This window comes from Globicephala melas, chromosome 10 (assembly GCF_963455315.2).
Source record: "Globicephala melas chromosome 10, mGloMel1.2, whole genome shotgun sequence".
NCBI classification, from domain to species: domain Eukaryota; kingdom Metazoa; phylum Chordata; class Mammalia; order Artiodactyla; family Delphinidae; genus Globicephala; species Globicephala melas.
This window is the reverse complement of record NC_083323.1, coordinates 60,098,573-60,126,150: the sequence shown is the minus strand read 5'-3', so window position 1 is coordinate 60,126,150 and position 27,578 is coordinate 60,098,573. Positions and strand designations below refer to the sequence as shown.

General features: G+C 40.0%; 1 protein-coding gene across 1 annotated transcript in view; it reads left to right on the top strand.

Annotated features, from left to right (window-relative positions):
• Positions 1-379: 379 nt before the first annotated feature.
• The window catches only part of SP1 (Sp1 transcription factor), a 44,385-nt gene continuing 17,186 nt past the window's right edge, over positions 380-27,578 (top strand). The window contains exons 1-3 of the mRNA XM_030866859.3: positions 380-446; positions 1,517-1,674; positions 1,988-3,503. Coding sequence (XP_030722719.1) covers positions 440-446; positions 1,517-1,674; positions 1,988-3,503 — 1,681 coding nt within the window. The 5' untranslated portion in view covers positions 380-439. The remainder of the gene's footprint in view (positions 447-1,516; positions 1,675-1,987; positions 3,504-27,578) is intronic.

Here is a 27,578-nt window from a genome sequence, read left to right as displayed (position 1 = left end):
AAGCTCTTCCTATCCCTACCTCTCAGGGAGCCCGCCGGGCAGTTGACTGGCTTCTTTTCAAGCCTATCAACTCTAGTTCCCGCCCACCTTCACTTCCTGCGTCTTTCATTGGCCTTTAAAACTGAGAGAGCGCTCTTTTTGGGCGGACACCTCGCACGCAACTTTGTCTTGCACGCCTTAAGAGTGCAAGCGAGTCTTACCATTGGGCAATCTACCCGTCTTTTTTCTGCAAGTCCCTCCTTTCTCCCTCCCTCATTGGGCGGGGCAGCAGTGAAGGGGCGGGGCCTAGGCCGGGCTTGTGGCGCGCTGCTCCCTCCTCCTTACCCCCCCCCTCCCTGTCCGGTCCGGGTTCGCTTGCCTCGTCAGCGTCCGCGTTTTTCCTGGCCCCCCCCAACCCCCCCGGACAGGACCCCCTTGAGCTCGTCCCTCGGCTGCCACCATGAGCGGTAAGGATGAGTCCACTCCAAGCTTAGGGGTGGGAGGGGAGTGAGGGGGCGCGCGCGAGGGCCGACCGGGCGGTCCCCGCCGTAGGGGGGACGGGCGGGAGGCGGCGGCGGCGGCCTTGGTCCCGCCCGGGGCGGAGGGAAGGGAGGGAGAAGGGGCAGTGGCGGGGCCTCCGCGGAGGAGGGGGATGGGCCACCCGCCCCGGGGGAGGGGGCAGCGTGGCCTCGCCCGCCCCCTGCCCGCCCCGGCCACGGGGGACGGGCCTTACCCCCCACTACTCGGCCGCTCGCCTGAGGCTCCTCCTGCCGGGGGCTGGAGCCGCGGGGGCGGCCCGAGCAGTGCAGGCCCCGCCCGGGCCAACCGCCTCCCTGGTCCGCCCTCTGGTCGCCGCCGGCCCCAGGGCCCTCCCCCACCCCCCGGCCGTAGATTACCCCTCCCCCCCGCAAATTACCCCTCCCCCCCACCGTCCCGCCCTTTCCACGCCCCTCACCCCGAAACCGCCCTTTCACTCTAGGGCCCGCCCTGTAGCCGCCCCGAAACGCCTGATTTCTAACGCCTGGACCTCTTTAGCCCCTTACTAGTATTCACAGATGTTTCCCCACTCAAACTTTTTATCTGTTCTTTTCCCCTTTCTCTTCCTTTCCTCTTGTTACTTTTTACACTTGAATTTTTCTTTTTCCTTACCTCCTTTGACCCTACTTTTAGCTCGCTTTCCATCCACTCACGTGTTGTTTTGTGCCTTACCTATCCTTTTTTTCCCCAGGATACTTTTAAACTCTTTCAACATGCCCACCGACCTTCACATTTCCTATATCAAAAGCACCTTTTCAGTGTTTTATGAGTTTAATTTTGTGCAAGGGAGAGTCGAGGCCCAGTTTTGGCACCACCTAGCCTAGTTTACATCCTACTGGTCCTACAACTGTTTCTTCTCCCCCAATCCTTTTTTTTTTCTTAATACTGGCGCCTTTCACCTTCCTGTTAGTCATTTCTGTTTCATCACAGCCTCCTTTACCCTTCCTCACTTTACCCTTCTCCTTTCTCGAACTTTAAGTTATTTTCAAATTCTTTTTAGACCAAGATCACTCCATGGATGAAATGACAGCTGTGGTGAAGATTGAAAAAGGAGTTGGTGGCAATAATGGGGGCAATGGTAATGGTGGTGGTGCCTTTTCTCAGGCTCGAAGCAGCAGCACAGGCAGTAGCAGCAGCAGTGGAGGAGGAGGAGGGCAGGTAAGTGATGATCTGGACAGAGTGGGGAAGGTGTTGAGAGGATGTAAATATTCATAGATGATTGTCTGTCTTTTCATAGGAAAATTTTTAAGAAAGGGCTGAACTTTTATAGATAGGGAAGTAAGCACAGAGAGACAAGTAGCTTGGAGATCCCCCCAAATGAGAATTTCAGCAGTATAGATAGGTCAGCTTTTTGTTTGGGTTTTTGTTGTTGTTGTTGTTGTTTTGCTGTTTATATTTTGTGTACTACCCCCTGGGCTGGCAGATGGGTGTCACTAAAGTAACTCCTTTCCTCTCCTTTATTTCTGGCCAGGAATCCCAGCCATCCCCTTTGGCCCTCCTGGCAGCAACTTGCAGCAGAATTGAGTCACCCAATGAAAACAGCAACAACTCCCAGGGCCCAAGCCAGTCAGGGGGCACAGGTGAGCTTGACCTCACAGCCACACAACTTTCCCAGGGTGCCAATGGCTGGCAGATCATCTCTTCCTCCTCTGGGGCTACCCCTACCTCGAAGGAACAGAGTGGCAGCAGTACCAATGGCAACAATGGCAGTGAGTCTTCCAAGAATCGCACGGTCTCTGGTGGGCAGTATGTTGTGGCTGCCACCTCCAACCTACAGAACCAGCAAGTCCTGACAGGACTGCCTGGAGTGATGCCTAATATTCAGTATCAAGTAATCCCACAGTTCCAGACCGTTGATGGGCAACAGCTGCAGTTTGCTGCCACTGGGGCCCAAGTGCAGCAGGATGGTTCAGGTCAGATACAGATCATACCAGGTGCAAACCAACAGATCATCACAAATCGAGGAAGTGGAGGCAACATCATTGCTGCTATGCCAAACCTACTCCAGCAGGCTGTCCCCCTCCAAGGCCTGGCTAATAATGTACTCTCAGGACAGACTCAGTATGTGACCAATGTACCAGTGGCCCTGAATGGGAATATTACCTTGCTACCTGTCAACAGCGTTTCTGCAGCTACCTTGACTCCTAGCTCTCAGGCAGTCACGATCAGCAGCTCTGGGTCCCAGGAGAGTGGCTCACAGCCTGTCACCTCAGGGACTGCCATCAGTTCTGCCAGTTTGGTATCATCACAAGCCAGTTCCAGCTCCTTTTTCACCAATGCCAATAGCTACTCAACAACTACTACCACCAGCAACATGGGAATTATGAACTTTACCACCAGCGGATCAGCAGGGACCAACTCTCAAAGCCAGACACCGCAGAGGGTCAGTGGGCTGCAGGGATCTGATGCTCTGAACATCCAGCAGAACCAGACATCTGGAGGCTCACTGCAAGCAAGTCAACAAAAAGAGGGAGAGCAAAACCAGCAGACGCAGCAACAACAACAAATTCTCATCCAGCCTCAACTAGTTCAAGGGGGACAGGCCCTCCAGGCCCTCCAAGCAGCCCCACTGTCAGGGCAGACCTTTACAACTCAAGCTATCTCCCAGGAAACCCTCCAGAACCTTCAGCTTCAGGCTGTTCCAAACTCTGGCCCTATCATCATCCGGACACCAACAGTGGGGCCCAATGGACAGGTCAGTTGGCAGACTCTTCAGCTGCAGAACCTCCAAGTTCAGAACCCACAGGCCCAGACAATCACCTTGGCCCCAATGCAGGGTGTTTCCTTGGGGCAGACCAGCAGCAGCAGTACCACCCTTACACCTATTGCCTCAGCTGCTTCCATCCCTGCTGGCACAGTCACTGTGAATGCTGCTCAACTCTCCTCCATGCCTGGCCTCCAGACCATTAACCTCAGTGCATTGGGTGCTTCAGGAATCCAGGTGCACCAGCTTCCAAGCCTGCCCTTGGCTATAGCAAATGCCTCAGGTAAGGCTTGAAATCTTTTGTATTTATCTCCAGAGCTACTTAGCATCCCAGCTGAAACTATTGAGTCTAAAGAAGGGAGTAGAATCTTTTGAGGGTAACACTTTCTTGAGGGCAAGTCAGTTAGAGAAATAGCAATGATTCTAAGTCATTTGGAACTGACTTAATGGAACCTTTTTTTCTTTTCCTCAGTTAATCTGATGAGAAAGGAGCCCTTCTGGGCAATGTCCCTGGGGTCTCTGTACTTTCAGTGCCTTTGGTGCTACAGAACAAGGGTCGGCAAACTTTTTCTGTAAAGGGCCAGACAGTAAATATTTTAGGCCTTGCGGGCCACGTGTGGTTTCAGTTACATGTACTTTTTTGTTTGGTTTTTGCAACACTTTAAAAATATAAAACCATTCTTACCAGTGAGGGCTTTATTTGGCCTGAGGGCTCACCCCTGCGGGGATAGGAATTGGTTATAAACTTAACCTATTTGTAGGGCAGTTATTAAATCATCAGATACTTCTTATGAACTGTAAGCAAGGGAAAAGTGATGGATTCCAAAGGACTTTTCAACAAAATAAGTTCCCTGGTTAATCTTTAGTTAACCAGAAGAGCGTACCCTCTGAGCAAGCAAGGTTTAATTTTTTCAACTCCTACTTACCTTGAAAGTACTTATGTGTATTTTTAATAAGCTTCTTAGGTGATTCTTTTTTTGTTTAATTAATTTATTTTTTGTTTCTTAGGCTTCCTAGGTGATTCTCATACTTCCTATATTAGAGAGCCACTTCCTAGTCTGCTTTGAAAGTAGTGTGTGGTTGAGAAGGGAGGGGCGAGAAAGGGAGTGGGGACCAGAATGGAGTTGGGGAGGTGGAGCTGAGAGGAGTTGGGAATAAGGAGAACTTTGAAGGGGAAAGAGTCGTCAGGGAAGAGGTATATATTGGAATGTATGTTGAATCAGTTGATGCTACTATTCAGTCATTTATTTTGAACTATGTTCACTAGTATTGGTTAATTTGAAATTTAAAACATTTATTTTAAAAGGTGAAAGTTAGTTTATTTAGAATTTATCATTTTAAATTCCATGGTGATGGAGCTAATCTTTAATAAAGCACATTAGGATACATACACATTTTTATATTCTGGCATGATATATACAAGTTATGATGGGAAATAGTTTAATACCACCAAACTTCTACTTCTGTTGGAATATGTGTGGGTTTATTAACTGTTTACTTTTATTATAGAGTTCTCATTCCGTTTAGACTGGTTCTTATGTAAGAGAGGATAACAAATAGGCAACCATATTTCCTGCCTCTTGCAGTTTAGGAAAATCTGTGCTGGGGAGGTCTGCTCAAGTTCCCTGCTTTCTCACAGTCTTGTAGTGTGTTTAAAATTAGTACATTTTGAGCCTTAACAGACAGTAATTTTCTTAGTGAATTGGAGATCTTGGAATAGAAAGTTAGAGCTGGAAGGGACCTGAGAAAATCGTCTCATACAACTGCCTTATTTTCTAGATGAGTACTTTGAGATACTGGGAAGCACTTAAGTGATGAGACTACTTGCTGTTAGTTCTAGTCTGGGGCATTCATTACCTGTTAGTTTTAACTTGGGACATGAGAAATCCTTTAGACTGTTGAAAATGTTTCGGAAAAGATATTTTTGTTTCTTTGAAATTTAAGGCTCTAGAGCTGGCAAGTTTTTTATAGGCTAAAAATTATGGGAGTAGAAATGGGAAAAGTTTAATAAAAACTGAACCCAACAGCCTGGAAAATTAGACACTTTCTGGGTAATCTACATTTGTGTGTTTGTTTTCTCTTTGCTCTTAGGTTGTTGTATCCAGCAGTTTTGCTCTTCAAAGGAAAGCAAAACTGAGATTGTTCTAGTTAGTAATAATTTGGATCCTTTCAATTTTTAAACGGTTTATAACTTCAGCTCTAAGGAACAGTTCTGAGACACTTTCATTGCTAAATCATGCTCTGGGGAAGTCTGCCATTTACTATGTCATAAGATAGGGCTACCGACCTAGCTGTTACTGATGGTCTCTGAGCTCTAGAAAATGCATGCCTTTTTGTAAGGTAGCAGCAGTTTGACATTCACTAAGGCGAGAATGAGGCTCTGAAAGGCCATTTTGTGAGAGTTGAGATTGCTTTATTAATAGTGGTTTCTGAAGATACATGTTTCTTTCTGGTTAGTCATACTTGTGCAACATTTTTTTCCCCTTCAATTGATCTGACTTCAGCCTTAATGAAAGATAATAAAGTCATTTCCTGGAAGCTTAGTGCTCCTTAGCTGTTGTGCGGCTGCTACAAAGTGTCTCATATATAGTTATTTCTGATATATGGTTTTTCTGGTATATAGTTATTTTATTAGAAAAACTCAACCTCTTGGCAGTATGATGTAGTGGAAAGAGCTTTGGATATGAAATCATGTTGTAAGCTACAAGATACAGAGAGGTAGGTAGATAGCACTCTGCAAAGTGAGACATTATTATTACATGGTTGTGGAAGACTGCAGGTTAGTATGTTTACTTTTCTTTTCTTTTTTTTTCTTTTTTTTTTCTTTTTGGCCACACTGCACAGCTTGTTGGGATCCTAGTTACCCAACCAGGGATCTAAGGAACCCATCCCCCTTCCCCCCCACCACCCCCCAGCAGTGGAGGCAAGGAGTCCCAACCACTGGACTGCCAGGGAATTCCCACATTTATTAGTTTTTAAAGGTAACGTTTAAAAATCTTCTGAGCTCTCATTTTGACTTTCACTATGTTTGTTTGCTTGAATATACAGGCAAAGGCACAAACTTAGAACCAAATAAGCCCGCCGTCTCTGTATTCCTGTTTTTCACAGCTCTGCCCCTGGTGGGTGGTAGTGAAGAAGAGACCACCCAGTAAACTGAGTTTAGTTTCCAGACAGTGAAATGATCTATAGGCTCTTAGTTTTTGTTGTTTTTTAAGTTAGCAGATTTTTTTTTTAATCAACACCCTTTCCCCTTTATCAGCACCCTTTTCCCTTTCATTTTCTAGTCATATGCTCAAAGATCTTGGTTTTTTGTTTTTTTTTTTGTTTTTTTTTAAGCTTAAAGCTTCAGATTTTTTCTCAGCCACTGCTAAATCCAGAAAACTCTTCCCCCAGGTTGAGGAGGGGCCTGGTTTTGAAAGACTTAGTTTGGATGACTTTGTGGGAGTTCTGCCTAATAAAGAGTGCAGGGGTGGGCTTTGGCAAGAGAATAGAGCACATTTCCTTGATGGCTATAATACACTCAAGAAGCAAATTTCAGGCACTAAAAATAAAAATTTCACATCTGCTCAGTTTTATCGGGGTCAGGAAAATGTCTCCTCTTAGAAGTTAAGTTGAATGCGATACCAGAGTTGGTTTGCCAAGTGTCGCTAAACTTGGGGTCAGATTGCTGAGACCTAATTTGTTAAGAGAGTTGTATTTTAGACTAGTTCATTTGAACATTAGTGATAAGTAGGTTTAGAGGATTTAAATGTGTTCAAAATTAACATTCTAGTGCAAAAGGTCATACAAGAGAATTTTCTACTTTAAAATAATAATACTCTTATCAAATATAAATGTTTCTGCGTCATTTGTTGTATCTAATATTATATTTGATTCTTAGTGTGATTTTTTAAGTGCTTTTTAAACGAGTTCAGTTTAAGTAGAAAAGGTCTCCTTTAAAACGTAGGTGCCTTGATTGATTTGAAAAGACTGAGAAGGCAGTCTTGAGACCTTTTCAATTGCTCCTATTTATTCATTCCAGTGGCTTTCTGTCAATGACGTCATTGTTAAATCCTGTTGCATTGTGTAATGTGGCCATTTTAGTTCTTAATTAAATAACGAGCACAAGGGTGCCTAGTGTTTCAGAAAAATTTAGTATCTGTTCTCATATCTCCCTTTCCCTTTAATTGTTCTACTTTGTAAAGTAGCATATAAATGTTGGCACTAAAAATTTAGTTCTGCTCATTCCTTGCTTCTGATTGTTTTGTTTTCCCTCCTTGAAAATGTTTTAAATGTAAGATGAACATCTGTAGAAAAGCTTTATTACATAACGCTTTGTAAGTTACTGGTTGGGTGTCTGTAAACATTAGATAATAATTAGTTGAAAATTTTCAATTTGCTGTTTAATTGAAAAACAGGGCATATTTTTCATATTTCATACAGAAGGGATATCACAATAGTACTATACCTTTCTGTAACATTTAGCATTATTATACAGGCCCTGGTGTTCTGAAGCATTATTTAAAAGGTATATGCCACACTATGACTACATTGTTAATACTATTCTAGGTTTTAAGAATTGGGCCCCTTAAAAGACCCTGAAAAAGTTTCTGAAGAAAGTTTTTTTCTTCAGAGTTGGTTGCAAATCTGGGCTGTAATTTGAATTTATACTTTTCCTTCCAGTGTTTTTTAATTTTAATTATTTATTTATTTAAAAAATATTCATTTATTTATTTGGCTGCTCCCAGTCTTAGTTGCGGCACGGATCTCTGTTGTGGTGTGCAGGATCTTTAGTTGCAGCATGTATGCGGGATCTAGTTCCCTGACCAGGGATCGAACTTGGGCCTCCTGCACTGGGAGCATGGAGTCTTAACCACTGGACCACCGGGGAAGTCCCTCACTCCAGTGTGTGTGAAACTCTGAGTGGCTTATGGAGACTGCATAGTATAACTCGTTTGATAAGTTGGGCATGCCTGTCTAATTTACTATGAATCCTTCTCACCCTATATCTGTGTGTAAAATAAATAATAATTTAATGATTTCAAAGAAGCGGTTAAAATATAAAATACCCAGGTCAAGACAAAGACTTGCCCATTACAAGATGAGAGAACTCAGTTAAAAATCTACATCTCTGGGAAAAAAAAAAAAAAATCTACATCTCTGAAGGAATTCCCTGGTGGTCCAGTGGTTAGGACTCGGCTCTTTTCACTGCTATGGGCCTGGGTTCAGTCTCTGGTCAGGGAACTGAGATCCTGCAAGCCGCACGGTGAGGCCAAAACAAAAGAAAAACAAAACAAAAAATCTACATCTCTGAAAAAAAAATTTGAAACGTTTTCACAGGAAATCAAATATTTGCTGCAAATAATCTAAGTAAGGTTAAATGCTATTGAGATGGATCATTTCAGATTATTCCATATGTTCTTCATTAACTTGACCCTGTTTGGATTGCTTAGAAGGGGGGTGAGGATCCTCTCCAATTCCCTCCTTTTTTTAAAAAAAAAATTTGGTTGTGCTGGGTCTTAGTTGCAGCAGGCGGGTTCCTTAGCTGCAGTTCGTGGGCTCCTTAGTTACGGCATGCATGTGGAATCTAGTTCCCCGACCAGGGATCGAGCCCGGGCCCCCTGCATTGGGAGCATGGAGTCTTAGCCACTGTGCCACCAAGGAAGTGCCTCCAAAACCCTCCTTTTGGAAACCTAAGGTGTAGAAAGATTCAGTGACTTGCCAAAGGTCACTGACAAAATTTACAGAGTGATAGAGGTCTTCTGACTTCAGATCAGTATCCTTTCCATTACACTACTACTCTCTCTTTTTTTTAAATAAATTTATTTGTTTATTTTTGGCTGCGTTGGGTCTTTGTTGCCGCATGCAGGCTTTCTGTAGTTTCGGTGACCGGGGGCTACTCTTCATTGTGGTGCACGTGCTTCTCATTGCAGTGGCTTCTCTTGTTGCAGAGCATGGGCTCTAGGCGCACGGGCTTCAGTAGTTGTGGCTCGTGGGCTGTAGAGCGCAGGCTTAGTAGTTGTGGTACACAGGCTTAGTTGCTCCGTGGCATGTGGGATCTTCCCAGACCAGGGCTCAAACCCGTGTCCCCTGCAATGGCAGGCGGATTCTTAACCACTGCGCCACCAGGGAAGTCTGAATTTTAGCAAAATTTATTGAGCATTTATTGTGTGTCAGATGTGTTAGGCTCTTGGAATTCATTGAAACAGGTATGTTCCCGGGCCTTCTTGGAGCTCCAGTTGCTGCTGCGTTATAGTTACCTACACTTAGTGCAACGAGAAGCCCGCGCACCGCAATGAAGAGTAGCCCCTGCTCATCGCAACTAGAGAAAAGCCCATGCACAGCAACAAAGACCCAACGCAGCCAAAAATAAAATAAATTTATTTAAAAAAATAAATAAAAATGCTGTCATGTCCTTTAATACTTGTTTTTACTTTTATTTATAATTTTGGCTCAAGTTTGTAAAAGAAGATGCATGGAAAGAGGAAAGAGATTTGTATATATATATTGTGATGTACTTAATGATATTTTTGCTTGGTTGCTGTTAAATCCCTAGCATTTATGTAGTTTTAGGAAAAATTGATTAAAACGAAAGAATATGAAAAGTAATATAGATATTTTTAAATAATTATTTTTAATTGTGGTAAAAACCACATAACATAAAATATACCATCTTAACCATTTTTAAGTGTACATACAGTTCAGTGATATCAAGTATATTCACATTGTTATGCAACAGATCTCCAAAACTTTTTCATCTTACAAAACTGAAACACTACCTATACCTATTAAAATCCTATTTCCCCCTCTTCCCAGCCCCTTGCAGCCATACAAAGTAGGTTCTACTTTGTATTTCTATGAATTTGACTACCTTAGATATCTCATGTAAGTGGAATCATAGGGTATTTGTCTTTTTGCAACAAGCTTATTTCATCTAGCATAATGTCTTGTGAGCTCATCCGTATTGTAGCATGTGACAGGATTTCCTTCCTTTTTAATGCTGAATAATATTCCATTGTATGTATATACTACATTTTCTTTATCCATTCATCTGTGATGGCCATTTGGCTTTCTTCCACCTCTTGGCAATTGTGAATAGTGTGGCTGTGACTTGGGTGTGCAAATATCTCTTTAAGATCCTGCTTTCAGTTCTTTTGGATATATACCCAGAAGTAGGATTGCTGAATCATATGGTAATTCTATTTTTTTTAATTTTTAATTTTTTCATTTATTTATTTATTTCTGGCCGTGCCGTGCGGCTTGCGGGGATCTCAGTTCTGCAACCAGTGATTGAACCTGGGCCCTGGCAGTGAAAGCGCCAAGTCCTAACCAGCGGAACGTCAGGGAACTCCCAAGTAATTCTGTTTTTAATTTTCTGAGGAAATGTATTTTGTAACTTTGCTTTTAGCTTCTATAAACAAAGATTTTCAAAAACTACATTTCCATACTATGTTTTCAGTTAGAACTACATTTTAAGCTTTTTTGTCTGATTATAAGATTATTTCCAGATAAGATTATTTACAGATTTCCTATAAGATTATTTCCAGATTTTGTAATCTAATGGAGCAAGATCATTAATACACTATAGCTGATATCCAGCTGCTTTTACATTATTTAAATACGGATATTTGTAATGTAAGATGCTTAAAATGGAGCTCAAGGATTGAGATTTGAGACAGGAATTATTACCGTTTAAGGTTGCACATGAAAAATTGTCATGATAGGGAATTCCCTGGCGGTCCAGTGGTTAGGACTCCAAGCTTCCACTGCAGGGGGCGTGGGTTTGATTCCTGGTCAGGGAACTAATATCCCACAAGCTATGCGGCACGGCAAAAAAAAAAAAGGGAAAAAAATTGTCATGATATACAATGTTTTTTTTTAAATTTTAATTTTATTATTTTTATTTTATTTTAATAAATTTATTTTATTTATTTATTTTTGGCTGCATTGGGTCTTTGTTGCTGCGCGTGGGCTTTCTCTAGTTGTGGCGAGCAGGGGCTACTCTTCATTGCATTGCGCAAGCTTCTCATTGCAGTGGCTTCTCTTGTTGCCGAGCACAGGCTCTCGGTGCGCGGGCTTAGTAGTTGCGGCTCGCGGGCTCTAGAGCACAGGCTCGATAGTTGTGGTGCATGGTTTAGTTGTTCCATGGCATGTGGAATCTTCCCAGACCAGGAATCGAACCCATGTCCCCTGCATTGGCAGGTGGATTCTTAACCACTGTGCCACCAGGGAAGTCCTGATTTTATTATTTTTTTAATACAGCAGGTACAATGTTGTTTTTTTTTTTTTTAAGGGAAATTGGGGCCGGATTGTGAAGGGTCGTTTATTATGCATTTCTTTTATATTTATTTTATTTATTATTTTTGGCTGTGTTGGGTCTTCGCTGCTACACGCGAGCTTTCTCTAGTTGCCTGAGCGGGGGCTACTCTTTGCGATGCGCAGGCTTCTCACTGCGGTGGCTTCTCTTGTTGCAGAGCACGGGCTTTAGGCATGTGATCTTCAGTAGTTGTGGTACGCAGGCTCTAGAGCGCAGGCTTGGTAGTTGTAGTGCATTGGCTTAGTTGCTCCGCGGCATGTGGGATCTTCCTGGACCAGGGCTTGAACCTGTGTCCCCTGCATTGGCAGGTGGATTCTCAACCACTGCGCCACCAGGGAAGTCCCCACATTGTATTATTATTAACTGAAATGTGAAATTCAGATGCATCCAGACTTAAATTACTGATGGTTCTTTGATTTATTCCTGAAAACATTCTGATGAATAATTGACTTAAGTCTTAAAATTTTATTGCAATAACCAGAATGGAGACGTTATAAAGTATTATCATATTACATTATCTAGATGGGTTTTACCATAAAAATTTAAGAAATAGGCATTTAAACTTTAAGAAATAGGCACATGTAATAAGGGTTACATGAAATAGGCACTTTCATTTCCCGTACTTCTTTCCTAGCGTTGAAAATTTTTACTCCATGGACTGTTTGGTTTTAATCATAGCTTTGCTTGCAAAGGAGTTTGATGCTGTTTAAAAGTGGTACCACCCAAGAAATTGGTCCCTTTCCAAAAAGCTAAGCATCAAACTTAAACAAACCTTTCATTTTTTTAGCTCCATAAAGCGTCAGTATTATAGATAGTATTGTCCAGAATGATTCTCTTAATGAGAATGTTACTGAAGGACTACTAATGTTGCATCATCTGAAGACCCCCTCATAAAAGCAAGGTATCCCAGGACCACAGTAGAGCAGATGGTTTGGAGATACCTGGCATTGTGCTCAGCATGCTCTACAATATTGTACCTAGAGGAAACAAAAATATAAAGGCTATGTTTGGAAAACATGAGCTTCTGTTCAGAAGTCAAGTTCTAAGGCTTTTCTAGTTCTGGTTCAAAACCACCATCAGGCCCATGCAGCTGCCTTCTGAAACCTGAAATGGAGGCTGAAAATGAAAGCTACTGCTGCACATGAATGGTTCTGTTTATAAATGAGTCACATTGTGTCATGTCTCCTGTTTTCTTATACCACCTCCACACCACCCCCATTTCTATTCCCAACCTCCCGTGAGATGTTGGTACTATGAACAAACACAGGCACTCGCTAAAGAGTACTGTTTTTTCTTTTTTTTCCTGTTTGCTATGCTGCTGTTAGGAGGGAAAATGAAATGACTCTTTGAAAGTACAATATAAAAATCCACAAAATTGTTGGGAGATTGGGAACAGTTGTTGGGAAAAGTTTTTCTACTTGGTTAGTACTCTTCTGGATGGGAAGTTATAGATGACTGACTGTAAGTGGGATCTTAAAGCCAAAATACTGCGGTTTGTTTTTTGTTTTAAATACTGTTTTTGCAGATGAACAAGTCTCACATCCTGTGTAGTATAAGATTGAACAGTTTAGCTGGACGAAATAACTCCAGCTCTGAAACTAGAAGTAATTGAAAATTCTTTGTGAAAGAAAAAGAAAGTTTGCCCTGAATGAGATATTCAGTGTAGACAGGGGAGTGATACACTAGGATCCAAATCATAACTTTGCTTCTTACTGGCTATGTGACTTAGGGGAAGTTCTTCATCCGCTATGAGCTGAGGTTTCTTTATCTGTAAAAGAGAGTTAGTATTAATATTTACCCCCATGGGATTATTAAGCTTAAATGAGGTAGAGAACATGTGAGAGCACATAATAGGTGCTCAACACATATTAGTGCCCACCTCTCAATAAAAGTTCTGTCTTCCATCCATTTAAAAGTAGGATTTTAATCACTTAGTTGAAGGCAGCTCTTTCAAGTTGTTGTGTCTAGACCTTCACGTTCTTTCTCACCCATTATGTTTCTTGTCCATTGGTGTAGTCATTGAACTACCACAACTGCCAAAGGAAGTAAATTCCAACCAGTATGCTTTGTTCTTTCATAAACCATTCTAGTAAAAACAGTAGTTGACAGTAGAGGTTTTTAAGATTACCCGTGGATTTTCTGTTTCTTCATCTCTCGTTGGCCTGGTTGTGAACTTGATAGACAGTTTGCTAGAAAAACATTCTCCTTGATGAATACTTTGTTGACACTTCATATAATGATAATTAGGTTTCTCAATTTCTGTTTCAATGAATCATTTTTCTGTCCCTATTTTCTTAAGAGTTGTTTGGTTTTCTGTACATTAAAACAATTTTAATTTTTCCTTTTACCTTCCTAGAACTTGGTTTTACTCAATCACTGTTTTACTTCCTTTTGTAATCTCAGCTAATTCCTGTCTCACCTATCTCACCCCCACCCCCCGAGAAAAAACTCAACACTTCAAAAATGATTGTGAAATAATTTAAGACATCTAGGCAGGTGTAAAGGATAATACAGTGGATATTCTTTTACCCATATCCCAGGTCACAAAATGGTACATTATAAATATTATTAAAGCTCACAAGATTTGTCTGCCCTTCTAAAATTTTTTAAAATTGCTGCTGAACTGTATGTTTTATCAAGTAATGGTTGTGTGTGTAAACTCACTTGTTTTAATCTTCTATCGCAAAAGGAAAGTAAAAAATTGAGAAACTGGTTAGGTCTGAACCGACTCAATTTAGTGATTTTGTAATTTCTTGACTTCTGTTCATCTAAGAACAAGGATGATTATAGCTGCTCAGTTCTTTCTGGTGATGTAAATTCACAGATGTACAAATACATACAAACAAATATCTAAGACATTTGTTAGCTGCTCTTTGTACAGTTTTAGGTATGTCAGTGTTTTAGATCTTAAATGCCTGAAGGGCAGGAACCACCTCTGTTTTTCTTTATACAGAGCATGTTTGGTACCATAAACATATAGGTGCAGAATACATGATCTAAAGGGAGAATATTGGTTACGCACACTGCTATGTAAATTACAGTTTCATTGTGGGAAATGGGGAAATTCAAAGCATTCACTTTATAAATATCTATAGAGCTAAAATTAGAAAACTTACCTTTGAGGATAGGAAAAAATTTTTTTATTTTTTTGGCCATGCTGCGTGGCTTATGAGGTCTCAGTTCCCGAGGGATTGAACCCAGGCCAAGGCAGTGAAAGCCCAGAATCCTAACCACTAGGCCACCAGGTAACTCCCTAAATATATTTTTAAGTAACCTGTTTAAGTGATATTGGTAAAAACATTAAACAATGCAAATAATACTGAAAGTAAAATAAATATTATTCAAATAATAATGAAAGTAAAGTAAAAATTTATTGAACATTAACTATCCAAAGAAAATCACTGTTGAAATTTTGGTGATCATCCTTCCAGATATCTTTTTGTACCTTTGTGTACAATTTACAAAGAAGTCTGCATATTGTTTTATGAAGTAGAATCATACTGTTCACAATTCTCCATAATCTTATATTTACTGAATAGAATATCATAAACATATTTTCCATAAATAATAATAAATATACATCTACATCATCATTTTAAATGATTGTATGGGAATTCCTTAGTATGTTTGTACTAGGATATGCTTAACCCTACTGATATACTTTTTTTCTAAAATTTCACTGTCATAAGTAATGCTCTGGTGAATATTGTTGTTTATACTTTTTAGATTAAAATTTTGTAAGTGAGCAATTCTACTTCTAGGTATATTTCTAGGAGAAATGAAAACGTACATCCACACAGAAACTTGTACACAGATGTTTGTAGCAGCACTATTCATAATACCCAAAAGGTGGAAACAACCTAAATGTCCAATGGATAAACAAAAGTAGTATATCCATTTGATGAAATATTATTCAACCATAAAAAGAAATGAAGTAGTGTTACATGCTACAATGTGAGTGAACCTGGAGTTAAGTGAAAGAAGCCAGACCAAAAAAGGTCACATATTGTATGATTCCATTTATATGAAATATCTAGAATAGGAAAATCCATAGAGACAGTGATTGCCAGAAGATGGGGTGAGGGGAGAATGGGCAGTGATTCGTTAATGGACAGAGGGGCTTTTCTAGGGTGATGAAAGTTTTGAAAATAGAGGGAGGTGGTAGTCGCACAACATCGTGAATGCACTAAATGCCACCTAATTGTACACTTTTTTTTTTTTTTTTGCTGTACGCGGGCCTCTCACTGTTGTGGCCTCTCCTGTTGCGGAGCACAGGCTCCGGACGCGCAGGCTCAGCGGCCATGGCTCATGGGCCCAGCCGCTCCGCGGCATGTGGGATCTTCCCGGACCGGGGCACGAACCCGTGTCCCCTGCATCAGCAGGCGGACTCTCAACCAGTGCGCCACCAGGAAAGTCCGACACTTTGTTTTAATAATTCTTCCTTTATGAAAGTTTTAATATTTTCCCTTATTACTACTTAAAATTTTTTTTTCCTAATTAGTGTCTTATTCTTTCAGATGAATTGGACATATTTTGTCAGGTTCCCCTAATAAAATCTTTTGGAATTTTTATTTTGATTGACTCATACTATACTTTCATTATTTTCTTATTGATCCTACACATTTCTTGCTAACTTTAAGCTTCGTATTGTATAGTTTTCGTTGCTATTGCAAATAGGATCTTTTCTTCCATTTTATTTCTAACTGGCTCTTATTTGTATATAGGAAACCTATTGACTTATTGTGTGTTAATTTTAAAATGGCTGTATTACAATCTTATTGCTTTCAATAATTGTTAGTGACTTTCTTTAGTGATTTTTAGTTATTTTCCAGGTATACTGTCATGTCATCTACAAATAATTTTACCTACTCCTTTTTAATATTTGTACCTCATTTCATTCTTGTCTTTTTAAATAAGAGTCACAATAGTAGGGATCCTTGTTTTATATTTCACTTTCAGAGGGGTGATTTTAAATTACTGCATAATATTATATCAAGTTGTTTGCCACAGTTTATTTCTCTTTTGTCAAATACTCAGGCAGTTTCAAGATTTCCTGTATTTTAAATATAGAATATAATAGAACATATAGTTTTCTCATTTTATTTATTTATTTATGGCTGCGTTGGGTCTTCATTGCTGCATGTGGGCTTTTCTCTAGTTGCAGCTAGCTAGCGGGGGCTACTCTTCATTGTGGTGCGCAGGTTTCTCGTTGCACTTCTCTTGTTGTGGAGCACGGGCTCTAGGCGCACGGGCTTCAGTAGTTGTGGCATGCGGGCTCAGCTGCTCTGCGGCATGTGGGATCTTCCAGGACCAGGGCTCAAAGCCGTGTCCCCTGCATTGGTAGGCGGATTCTTAACCACTGCACCACCAGGGAAGTCCAGTTTTCTCATTTTAAATCATTTTCTTAGAATAAGTCCTCAAGAGTATGTTAGCTGATTCATTTATTACATAATCAGTATTAAAAGAACAGAACAGAAAACTCAGAATACGTTAAATAAAATGCATACATCTGAATTATTCATTGCCATATTAAGCAAAAGTTGAAGGATACCAGTTTAGGAAAAGGAATTCACAAATGCATAGATGAACATCTGTATATTTTCATGGAGTAGCATTTCCATCTTTTATTCTTTTGTCATACTGTCATTGACAGTTTAAAGCTGTGATGTGTTTCTGTAACACTAGATATAAATAGAGTATCTGCTTAGTATTTATCTAGTAAACTGGACAAATTAAGACAAGGAGAAGTCTAATTCTCATATTAAAAAGTTACCTTGGGGTTTATGCTTGGGAGGTTTAAAATGTCAGCTGGGGGCTTCCCTGGTGGCGCAGTGGTTGGGAGTCGGCCTGCCAGTGCGGGGCACACGGGTTCGAGCCCTGGTTTGGGAAGATCCCACATGCCGCGGAGCAACTAAGCCCGTGAGCCACAACTACTGAGCCTGCGTGCCGCAACTACTGAAGCCCGTGCACCTAGAGCCCGTGCTCCGCAAGAAGATAAGCCACCACAGTGAGAAGCCGATGCACTGCAACGAGGAGTAGCCCCCACTTGCCACAACTACTAGAGAAAGCCCATGTGCAGCAACGAAGACCCAACGCAGCCAAAAATAAATATAAGTTAAATAAGTAAATTTAAATAAATAAATAAAAGGTGGCTTCTTGAAAAACAAAAAAATGTCAGCTGTACTGTATCAGATTATATAATTGCACTGTGGGTATAAACTTAGAGAGCCCTATCATTAAAAGGTACCCAATATGTAAGTGCCTATTTACATTGTCACTTCAGGGATCTCAGGATGGTATGGATCTGAAGAGTTAACTTCTTTTTTTTTTTTTTTGGCCCCGCCGAGTGGCATGTGGGATCTTAGTTCCCCAACCAGGGATCGAACCTGCACCCCCTGCATTGGAAGCTCAGAGTCTTAACCACTGGACCTCCAGGGAAGTCCCCTGAAGAGTTACTTCTTAGTATTAATTCAGATTTTTATGCTTAATGTTACTGTATTATGATTATAAATATATAAAGTTTATTTGTGCAAATAAATAGTAATTGAGGGGAAGATGAAAAGGATAATAATAGTTAATTTGTTGTGATGGTAGAATTTGGGATATTTTCACCCCCTTTTTGGTTTTCATTACTGTTAATAGTACTATAAATATTTTTTAGACTGTTATTTACAGAACATGATAGATGGCTACTATTATTCATTTTTCTTCAGGCCCTACTAGAGAAATTAATGTGGTTTTGTTAGCGAAAGCCTCTAGTATACTTGAGTGTGAGGTACTTATCTTTACTATGTACATCTCTACTTGGCTTCAGCATTCTTTCATGCTTTATCATCAAACAGCATCTCCTTGCTACATTTTATCTAGGAAAATTTCTGAAAACGTGAAATTTTATCCACAGCTTCTTTCTCCTTTCAGAAGTATACAGTGTGTTCAAAACAGTTATTTCTGCATTACTAATCAACCCCAGGCTATTTTTAATGGGAATTATGTATAATTTGAAGAGTTCGATATGATTATCCTTTTTCAGTGGTAAATCCAGTGGTTAGAAACAAAATATTAGATTACTGTGCATTTTATTCTTTGTTTTATAGTATTTATTGCTGCTGTTTTAAACACTAATGATACAATTTGGTGTTACAACTCCCCTAGATAAATTCAAAAGAACATACTGTGGGTAGTAATGGTACATGTGTAGATGGGAGGAAAAAAACATTAAAAGTCACATTTAGCCTTTTTATTTTCTTAATATACGGTGACTTACTGAGTACCTCCTAAGTGCCAGGAACAGTGCTAGGTATGCTGTATTTTAATTTTTATTAGTTATCCCAGTATCCTTTTTGCCATTGAGGAAAGTAAGGCTCAGAGAGGTTCCTTGGCTAATAAGTGGTGAAACCAGGATTCATATCTAAGTTTGTCCAACTGCACCATTATAGTGCATTACAGTGTATGTAATGGCCCTTATTAATTTTAATCATCAGAGGCTCTCAGTAATTTAAAATGTCAGTTGAATATGAACAGTTCGAAAGTCAGTCAAGGGAATTCCCTGGTGGTCCAGTGGTTAGGATTGTGTTCATCTCTCCTTTAATCAGGGAAGTGATAGAGGCATGAAATAAGTCCAAAATTAATTTTTCTCATTCTCCTATTTATTGTATCACTTTCGTGTTCTTACTAAACCAAATGACTGTATTCTCTCTTTTTTTAAAAAAGTGTGTCTTTTAAAATTTTTTATTATTTTTTAAATTCTTATTAAAATTTTTTTTTGGCTGGGCCGTGTGACTTGCAGTAGCACGGCCCAGCCAAAAAAAAATTTTAATAAGAATTTAAAACTTAGTTCCCTGACTGGGGATTGAACCTGGGCTCTCAGCAGTAAGAGCACAGAGTCCTAACCACTGTACCAGCAGAGAATTCCCAACTATATTCTCTTAAGCTTTATGCTCCTTCTCACAGCTTTCCTCTGGTATATATTATATATTTAAATGAATTTTAAATCATAACAGTCTGAATAATAATAGGTAATTATAGCTAGTTTGCGAGGGATGTTAAAGTGAGTCCCTTTCCCAGGAAATTATCACTATGGTGAGAGCTGGCAGAAAGATAAGGCAATTTTAGTTCATTTCTCTGTCTTGAAAAACAATTTTCACTATGGAATGATGTTGACAGAGATAGGAAGTAAGTGAAAGTCTTGGAATTTATAAGAATTTTGGTATGTTACTAATGATCAAATTTTCAAATCCTTAGTTTTCTTGGACATGAAAAATAAGGAAATGTGTACCTTTGGATTGACGATGGATAATGTAAAACCAGAGAGTGTTTAGTTAAGGAAGCATTACCAAAACTGGGGGAAAAAAATGTAGTTTTGATGGAGACACATCTGAATTACAATTCTTCAAATGGTCCCATTTAAAATTTGTGCGTACACTGCACGCCTTTCCCCTCTTTTTTTCTTCCTCCTCAACACTTCCCTGGGAGGGTGGGCTTTTAAAACACCTATCACTTAGTTACAGCGACACCTACTGGTGAGAGCCTTTGCAATCATTGTGCTGATTGCCCTGTACTTTGGGAAGACTGCAGTTTCTGCAATGTGAAGAACCAATTTTTAAAAAACGCTGTAATGGAGATTGACATATGTACACTATTGATACTATGTATAAAATAGATAACTAATGAGAACTTGCTGTATAGCACAAGGCACTCTACTCAGTGCTCTGCAGTGACCTAAATGGGAAGGAAATCCAAAAAAGAGGGGATATATGTATACGTATAGCTGATTCACTTTGCTGTACAGTAGAAACTAACACAATACTGTAAAGCAACTATACTCCAATTAAAAAAAAAAGTTCTACATTGATAATTTCAGGTCCAGTTAAAAAATAAAAAATAAAATAAATTAAAAAAAAATAGGGACTTCCCTGGTGGTCCAAGTGGCTAAGACTCCATGCTCCCAAAGCAGGGGCCCTGGGTTCAGTTCCTGGTCAGGGAACTAGGTCCCACATGCTGAAACTAAGAGTTCACATGCCGCAACTAAAAGATCCCGAATGTGGCAATGAAGATCCTGAGTGCCACAACTAAAGACCCAGTGCAGCCAAATATATTGAAACAAACAAACAAACCAAAAAAAACACTGTAAAACACTGTTAGTATGCCAAAAAGTGGGGAGATGCATAGGCTGATTTTTGTTTTCACTGTGTCGGTGTTTCTAATGATAAAAGTTGTATAATTACACTATAGAAAATATGAGAAGGAGAAAGGGGAAAAACAAAACTAATAGCACTTCCCATTACAGTCACCAATTTGGTGTTTGCTCTATTCTATATAAATTTTAATGTATGTATTGGGTTGGCCACAAAGTTCGTTCGGATTTTTCTGTAACATCCTATGGAAAAACCCGAACGAACTTTGCAGCCAACCTAGTGTTTCTTTAGCATAGCTTTTTTTCTTAGTATGCATGTAATGTGTTTCTTCGTTTGTTTGGTAATATAGCATAAGCATATTGTCTAAATTGTTATACTTTAATTAATCATAAATTTTACTGACTGCCTAGTAGTCCGTCAGGTTACCTGAACAGTTTATTTACATTTTAATTCATTTCTTCTATTGCTGTTGTAAATAATTTGATGAGTGTCTGTTCAAATGACTTTTTCCATAGTTGGATTTTTTTCAATGATGAGCATTTTTATGGACTCTGACCTTTCCCCAAATAAGTTATGTTTTTGCTTATTAGTGAGGTTGAATATTTTTCCTTCTCCTTGTTTATTTATTATTTTTGGTTGCATTGGATCTTTGTTGCTGTGCGCAGGCTTTCTCTAGTTGAAGCGAGCGGGCGCAACTGTTTGTTGTGGTGTGCAGGCTTCTCATTGCAGTGGCTTATCTTGTTGTGGAGCACGGGCTCTAGGTGCACAGGCTTCAGTAGTTGTGGCACAGGGGCTCAGTAGTTGTGGCTCGCAGGCTCTAGAGCACAGGCTCAGTAGTTGTGGTGCACAGGCTTAGTTGCTCCACGGCATGTGGGATCTTCCCGGACCGGGGCTCGAACCCATGTCCCCTGCATTGGCAGGTGGGTTCTTTTTTCTAAAATATTTATTTATTTATTTATTTTTGGCTGCATTGGGTCTCGTTGCTGTGTGCTGGCTTTCTCTAGTTGTGGTGAGCTGGAGCTACTCTTCGCTGCGGTGCCTGAGCCTCTCATTGCGGTGGCTTGTCTTGTTGCAGAGCAGCGGCTCTAGGCGCACGGGCTTCAGTAGTTGTGGCTCACGGGCTCTAGAGCGCAGGCTCAGTAGATCTCACATATCACGGGCTTATTTGCTCCGGGACATGTGGGATCTTCCTGGACCAGGTCTCGAACCCATGTGCCCTGCATTGGCAGGCGGATTCTTAATCACTGTGCCACCAGGGAAGCCCTCCTTCTGCTTGTTTACAGATTGTACCAGTTGATTTGTCTACTGGCATGATAATATTTTTAGGAACTTGCCTGAGCTCTTTTTTTAAATAAAGAAATTCATTTGCTGAAAATAACTTCCTCAAGTTCTTACTGGCTTTTTCTAATACAGAAGCTTTTTATTTTTGTATGTCAAATGAATTGATCTTTTCTTTTGTGGTTTCTTTAATGAATTCAAAAAATCATAACATAGATCTCTATGGTCTATGCCTTATAAAAGTTTTTGTCTTTTAATCATTTATTTTTGGCTGCATTGGGTCTTCATTGCTGCACGCGGGCTTTTCTCTAGTTGCAGCGAGTGGGGGCTACTCTTTGTTGCGGAGCATGGGCTCTAGAGTGCAGGCTCCGTAGTTGTGGCTCACGGGCTTAGTTGCTCCACGGCATGTGGAATCTTCCCGGACTAGGGCTCGAACCCGAGTCCCCTGCATTGGCTGGTGGATTCTTAACCACTGTGCCACCAGGGAAGTCCCTAAAAGTTTGATAATTGTTTTCTTTTCATATTTAAATATATGTGTGTGTGTGTATTTAACTCCCCTCCCTCCCTTTATTTTTCATTCTGTTTAATATGAAAAATATAAAGAAGTCAACCCATCATTTAAAGAAACCAATATTAGTGTTTTTAAATTTTTTTCCAGTCTTTCTTTCCAGACATTTTTGTAAACATTGTACTTTATCTGCCCAGAATTATTTTTGAAGTGTGACAAGGGTGTGATATTGTAACTTCAATATCTAAAGTTACTTTGAACATATGGTTTGTCTCTCAGCTTCCTGACATCCAGAGCAAAAAAGGCAGCTAGAGATACCTTTTTCTGTCTTGTGTTTTATCTCACTAGAGTTTGGGTCCTTGACCGTAGAACCTAAATTTAGTGTGTGGCACACAACAGAGATGAAATAAAGATTTATTGTATTAAAATAAATAAAAAATAAATATTTTCTGTCTCCCTATTCCTGTGGTACCCCTCATCCCTGACAGTGTAGGTTTTTTCTTTTCACTTTTCCCCTTTGAACCTTTTCTTTTTTCCTTCCTTCCTTTTTTAAAAAAGAACTTTTTGAACTATGGTTTGCTTTTTAAAACAGCTTTATTGAGCTATAATTCATATACTCTATAATTCACCCATTTAAAACGTACAGTTCAGTGGATTTTAGTATATTCACAGAATTGTGCAACTACCACCACAATTCGGATTTAAGAACATTTTCATCACCCCAAAAAGAAACACCACTTGACCCATTAGCTATCATGCCCCATTCTCATTCCTCATCCCCAGTCCAAGACAGTCACTAATCTACTTGCCATCTCTATGTACTTGCCAGTTCTGAATGTTTCTTATAGATGAAATCATACAATATGTGGTCTTTTGGGATTGGCTTCTTTCACTTAGCGTAATGTTTTCAAGGTTCATTCATGTTGTAGCATGTATCAGTACTTCATTCTTTTTTATTGCCAAATAATATTTCATTGTGTGGGTATACCGATTTTTGTTTATCCATTCATCAGTTGATATACATTTGGGTTGTCTCTGCTTTTTGGCTATTATGACTAATGCTGCTTTGAGCATTTGTGTACAAGTTTTTGTGTGGACACGTTTTTATATCTCTTGATTATATACCTAGGAGTGAATTTACTGGGTTATTCAGTTTTTGGTTTTGTTTTTGTTTTTTTGGCTGCACTGCACAGCTTGTGGGATCTTAGTTCCCTGACCAGGGATCAAACCCCGGTTCCCTGCAGTGGAAGCACGGAGTCGTAACCACTGGACTGCCAGGGAATTCCCTGGGTTATTTAGTTTTAATGAGTCCCTTAGTCTGTATCTTCAAAAAATCTTTAAAAATGCTTGTTGCCTGTCTTTTGTTCATATCCCTGGCAGTCTTGCTGTTTTCAGTTATATCCCAGAAACTTTGAAGTTCCCTGTATTCAGCCGCTTAAATCCTGCTTTCTTTTAAATCCTAAATACTTTTTTTTTTTTTTTTTTGCGGTACATGGGCCTCTCACTGTTGTGGCCTTTCCCATTGCGGAGCACAGGCTCCGGACGCGCTGGCTCAGCGGCCATGACTCACGGGCCCAGCCGCTTCACGGCATGTGGGATCTTCCCGGACCGGAGCACAAACCTGTGTCCCCTGCATCGGCAGGCGGACTCTCAACCACTGCGCCACCAGGGAAGCCCCTAAATACTTTTTTTATCCATGCCTTACTCTTTACTGGAACCACTGTCCTACTTTAGACCTTTATTATCTCTCACCATTATCTAATGAAATAGCCCAGAATATTCCACTATTTTCTTTCTAATAGTCCCCCTCCCAACTCTAATACTTCTCTTATTAGAGTGTTTTATTAGTACTTTAATATACAAATTATAGGACAGATATTATACTTGTTGATTTCATTTTGTGTCTTCCCAGTGAGATAATGAAGCTGGGAAGCTCTATAATGGCCAGGATTATATCTATCGCCAGAGCTTGATACAATATCTGGCACGTGTCCTTATTCCTAGAGGTATACTTGCTGGGTTAAACATTAGTCACTTATATCTTATAGACTTGGTCTATATTGACTTGGTCTATATAGACTTGGCCTATATAGACACTCTATCTTATAGACTTGGTCTGTATTGCCAACATGCCCTACACACACCGTGCTGTTTCCCTGACATATGCTTTTGTGCAGTCATGCTACTAGCAGTTGTATGAAAGTGCTTATCTCTCCATACTCTATCTACCATCACCTTTTTAAAAAATCAGTCATTTAAATATCTGTCTTGCATCTAATAATATCATCTGTTCTGAAGTTCATCTCTCCACCTACATCTTCTCTACTCCACCATCATCCCACACTCCACTACATTCCTTTATGCTGCCCATAGTTTTCCCTGTGCCTGGGATGCCCTTCCCTTGCCAACATTTTTCACTTGGCTAACTCCTATGCATTCTTTGAAGTTTGGCCCAAATCTCAGTTCCTTTAGGAAGCAAGCCTTCTCTGAAATTCCAGACTGGAGAAATTACCCTTTTCAATTCTGGAACATCTTTTGGATGGCTTTTACTGTAACGTTCGTATCATTATTTTGAAACTGTCTGTTTCTCTCTTTAGTGAACTACAAGCTTTTCAACAGTGAGAACTATTGCTTTGAATCTTTGGAGCTTTGTATAGTACCTGGAGCAATAGACAGTAAATAATTGATAAACATTTCTACAGATTGCCTTTAGGAAGTCCACATGGTGGTATAAGGCACTATAGGGATAAGCTCTTAAGTAAGTTTATATGTAGTAAAGCCTATAACTTATACATGCGTGTGTGTGTGTGTGTAAAATATGTTGTAATTTTAAAACAGGAAAGATTCAATGTGTAATAAATAAGTTTAGAAGCCAGGTGTATATATGGATTTTTATAGAGCACAAGTTACCGGTGAATTAGCAAGGGCTTGCATTCTGGAGCAGAAGGAAATAAATTTCTGTTGCCCATTCTCTATTCTTATGTGGTCTAGTTTAATACAAAATTATCATCAGAATTTTTTGTTACATGCTTACCTACTTATGGCATAGTTCTGGGAGTTGGACAAAGAAAATTAAAGACTCTCATCAATTTGAGTCACACAAAATAGTGACACAGAATACTGGTAGAACATACTGAGATACAGATTGCAGTCAAGAAAAATTTCTATGCCCAATGTAGTCATGACTCACATTAAGAAAACACAATTCCCTTTTTCTTTTTTCCTTTTTTTTTTTGTAGTTAGGGAATGCATTTAGCTGTATGTACTAGAAAACCTATTGCAGTGGCTTGACCAGATAGGGGTTTATTTTTCTCATATAATATGAAATCTGGAGATAGTGAGTCCAAAGTTGGTGTGGCATCTCCAGGTAACAGTAGGAACCCCTGCCACGTTTACTTTTGCCTTAGTGTGGGACAATTGCCATGCTTGCAGCTACTCCACTGTGGGTCATTGTGACCTTTCCAGACAGGATAAAGGAGGAAGCAAGCCTAGTTGTTCCCAATTAAAGAGGTTTCCTGAAAGTCTTATCCAGCAATTTTGTTTTATACCTGATTGACCAAGACCTTGTTACTTGGCTACTCCTGATCTGCAAGGGAATCTGGGAAGGAGAATATTTTTAACCTGGCACACTGTTACCCTGAACAAAAATCAGGTGGCTTTTAGGCAGAAAGAAAGAGAGATTGAAAACTGGGAACAAGAATTAGTATCTGCTGGGACTTCCCTGGTGATCCAGTGGTTAACACTCCGCACTAACAATGCAGGGAGCGTAGGTTTGATCCCTGGTCAGGGAACTAAGATCCCACATGCTGCGCAGAGCAGCCAAAAAAAAAAGAATTAGTATCTGCTATTGAGTGCCATAGCCTAGTGCACATACATATACTTACCACTGACCACACATAGAGCATGAGGAGTCCACCTAAATAATTATTTTAGATGAATGACTCTTTGTTTCTTTTATTTTTAAAAATTTATTTATTTTATTTATTATTTATTTTGGACTGCGTTGGGTCTTTGTTGCTGCGCGCGGGCTTTCTCTAGTTGAAAGGGGACTATTCTTTGTTGCAGTGCACGGGCTTCTCATCGTGGTGGCTTCTCTTGTTGCGGAGCACGGGCTCTAGGCGCACAGGCTTCAGTAGTTGTGGCTCGCGGGCTCTAGAGCGCAGGCTCAGTAGTTGTGGCGCACGGGCTTAGTTGCTCTGCGCCATGTGGGATCTTCCTGGACCAGGGCTTGAACCCGTGTCCCCTGCATTGGCAGGTGGATTCTTAACCACTGCGCCACCAGGGAAGCCCTCTTTTTTTATTTTAAAACTTTCAAAAGATTATTTACTGAAAATTGTGGGAACATAATGGCGGCCAGTTTTTTAAATCTTCCTGGATCTTCCTCCTAAAAACAGAGTATGTTGATATCATGTACCTTTTAATATGATGTGATAAGAAGGGCATTTCACTTATGTGGTATTCTTCTCCAAGACCCATAACTCCAGTCTAATGAGAAAACATCAGACAAATCCGAATTGAGGGACATTCTACAAAATACCAACCAGTATTCTTCAAAACTGTCAAGGTCATGAAAGACTGAGACACTGTCACAGATCGGAGGAGCCTAAGGACACGTGATAATTAAATGCAATGTGGTATTGTGATAGGATCCTGGTAGAGAGTAAGGACATTAGTGAAAAACTGGTGAAATCCAAGTAAAGTCTACAGTTTAGTTACTAGTATTATACCAATATTAATTTATTGGTTTTGACTAATGTACCTTGGTTATGTAAGATGTTAACATTAAAGGAAGAAGAATATACAAGAACTTTCTGAAGTATCTTTGTAATGTTTCTATCAATCTAAAATTGTTCCAAAACAAAAAAAATTACAATAGCTAGAGAAACTAGGACAGCAAAACCAAAAACTTTACAATCAAACCTTGTATCTGCAGTGAACTGTAGATATTTGATTATTGGCATTTGTGAAGGGAAGGAAGCAGAGGGAAGGCAACAGGGTTTCTGATGGCCCTGAGAACAGGAGAACCTCTAAATCACCAACAGGTATTCACTGGAGAAACATCTAGAATAGTAACTGAAACTGGGAAGGGGTTCTGCCCTTAGAGGGTGTGTAGGAGGGAATGGAGATAAACTGTGGCAACTT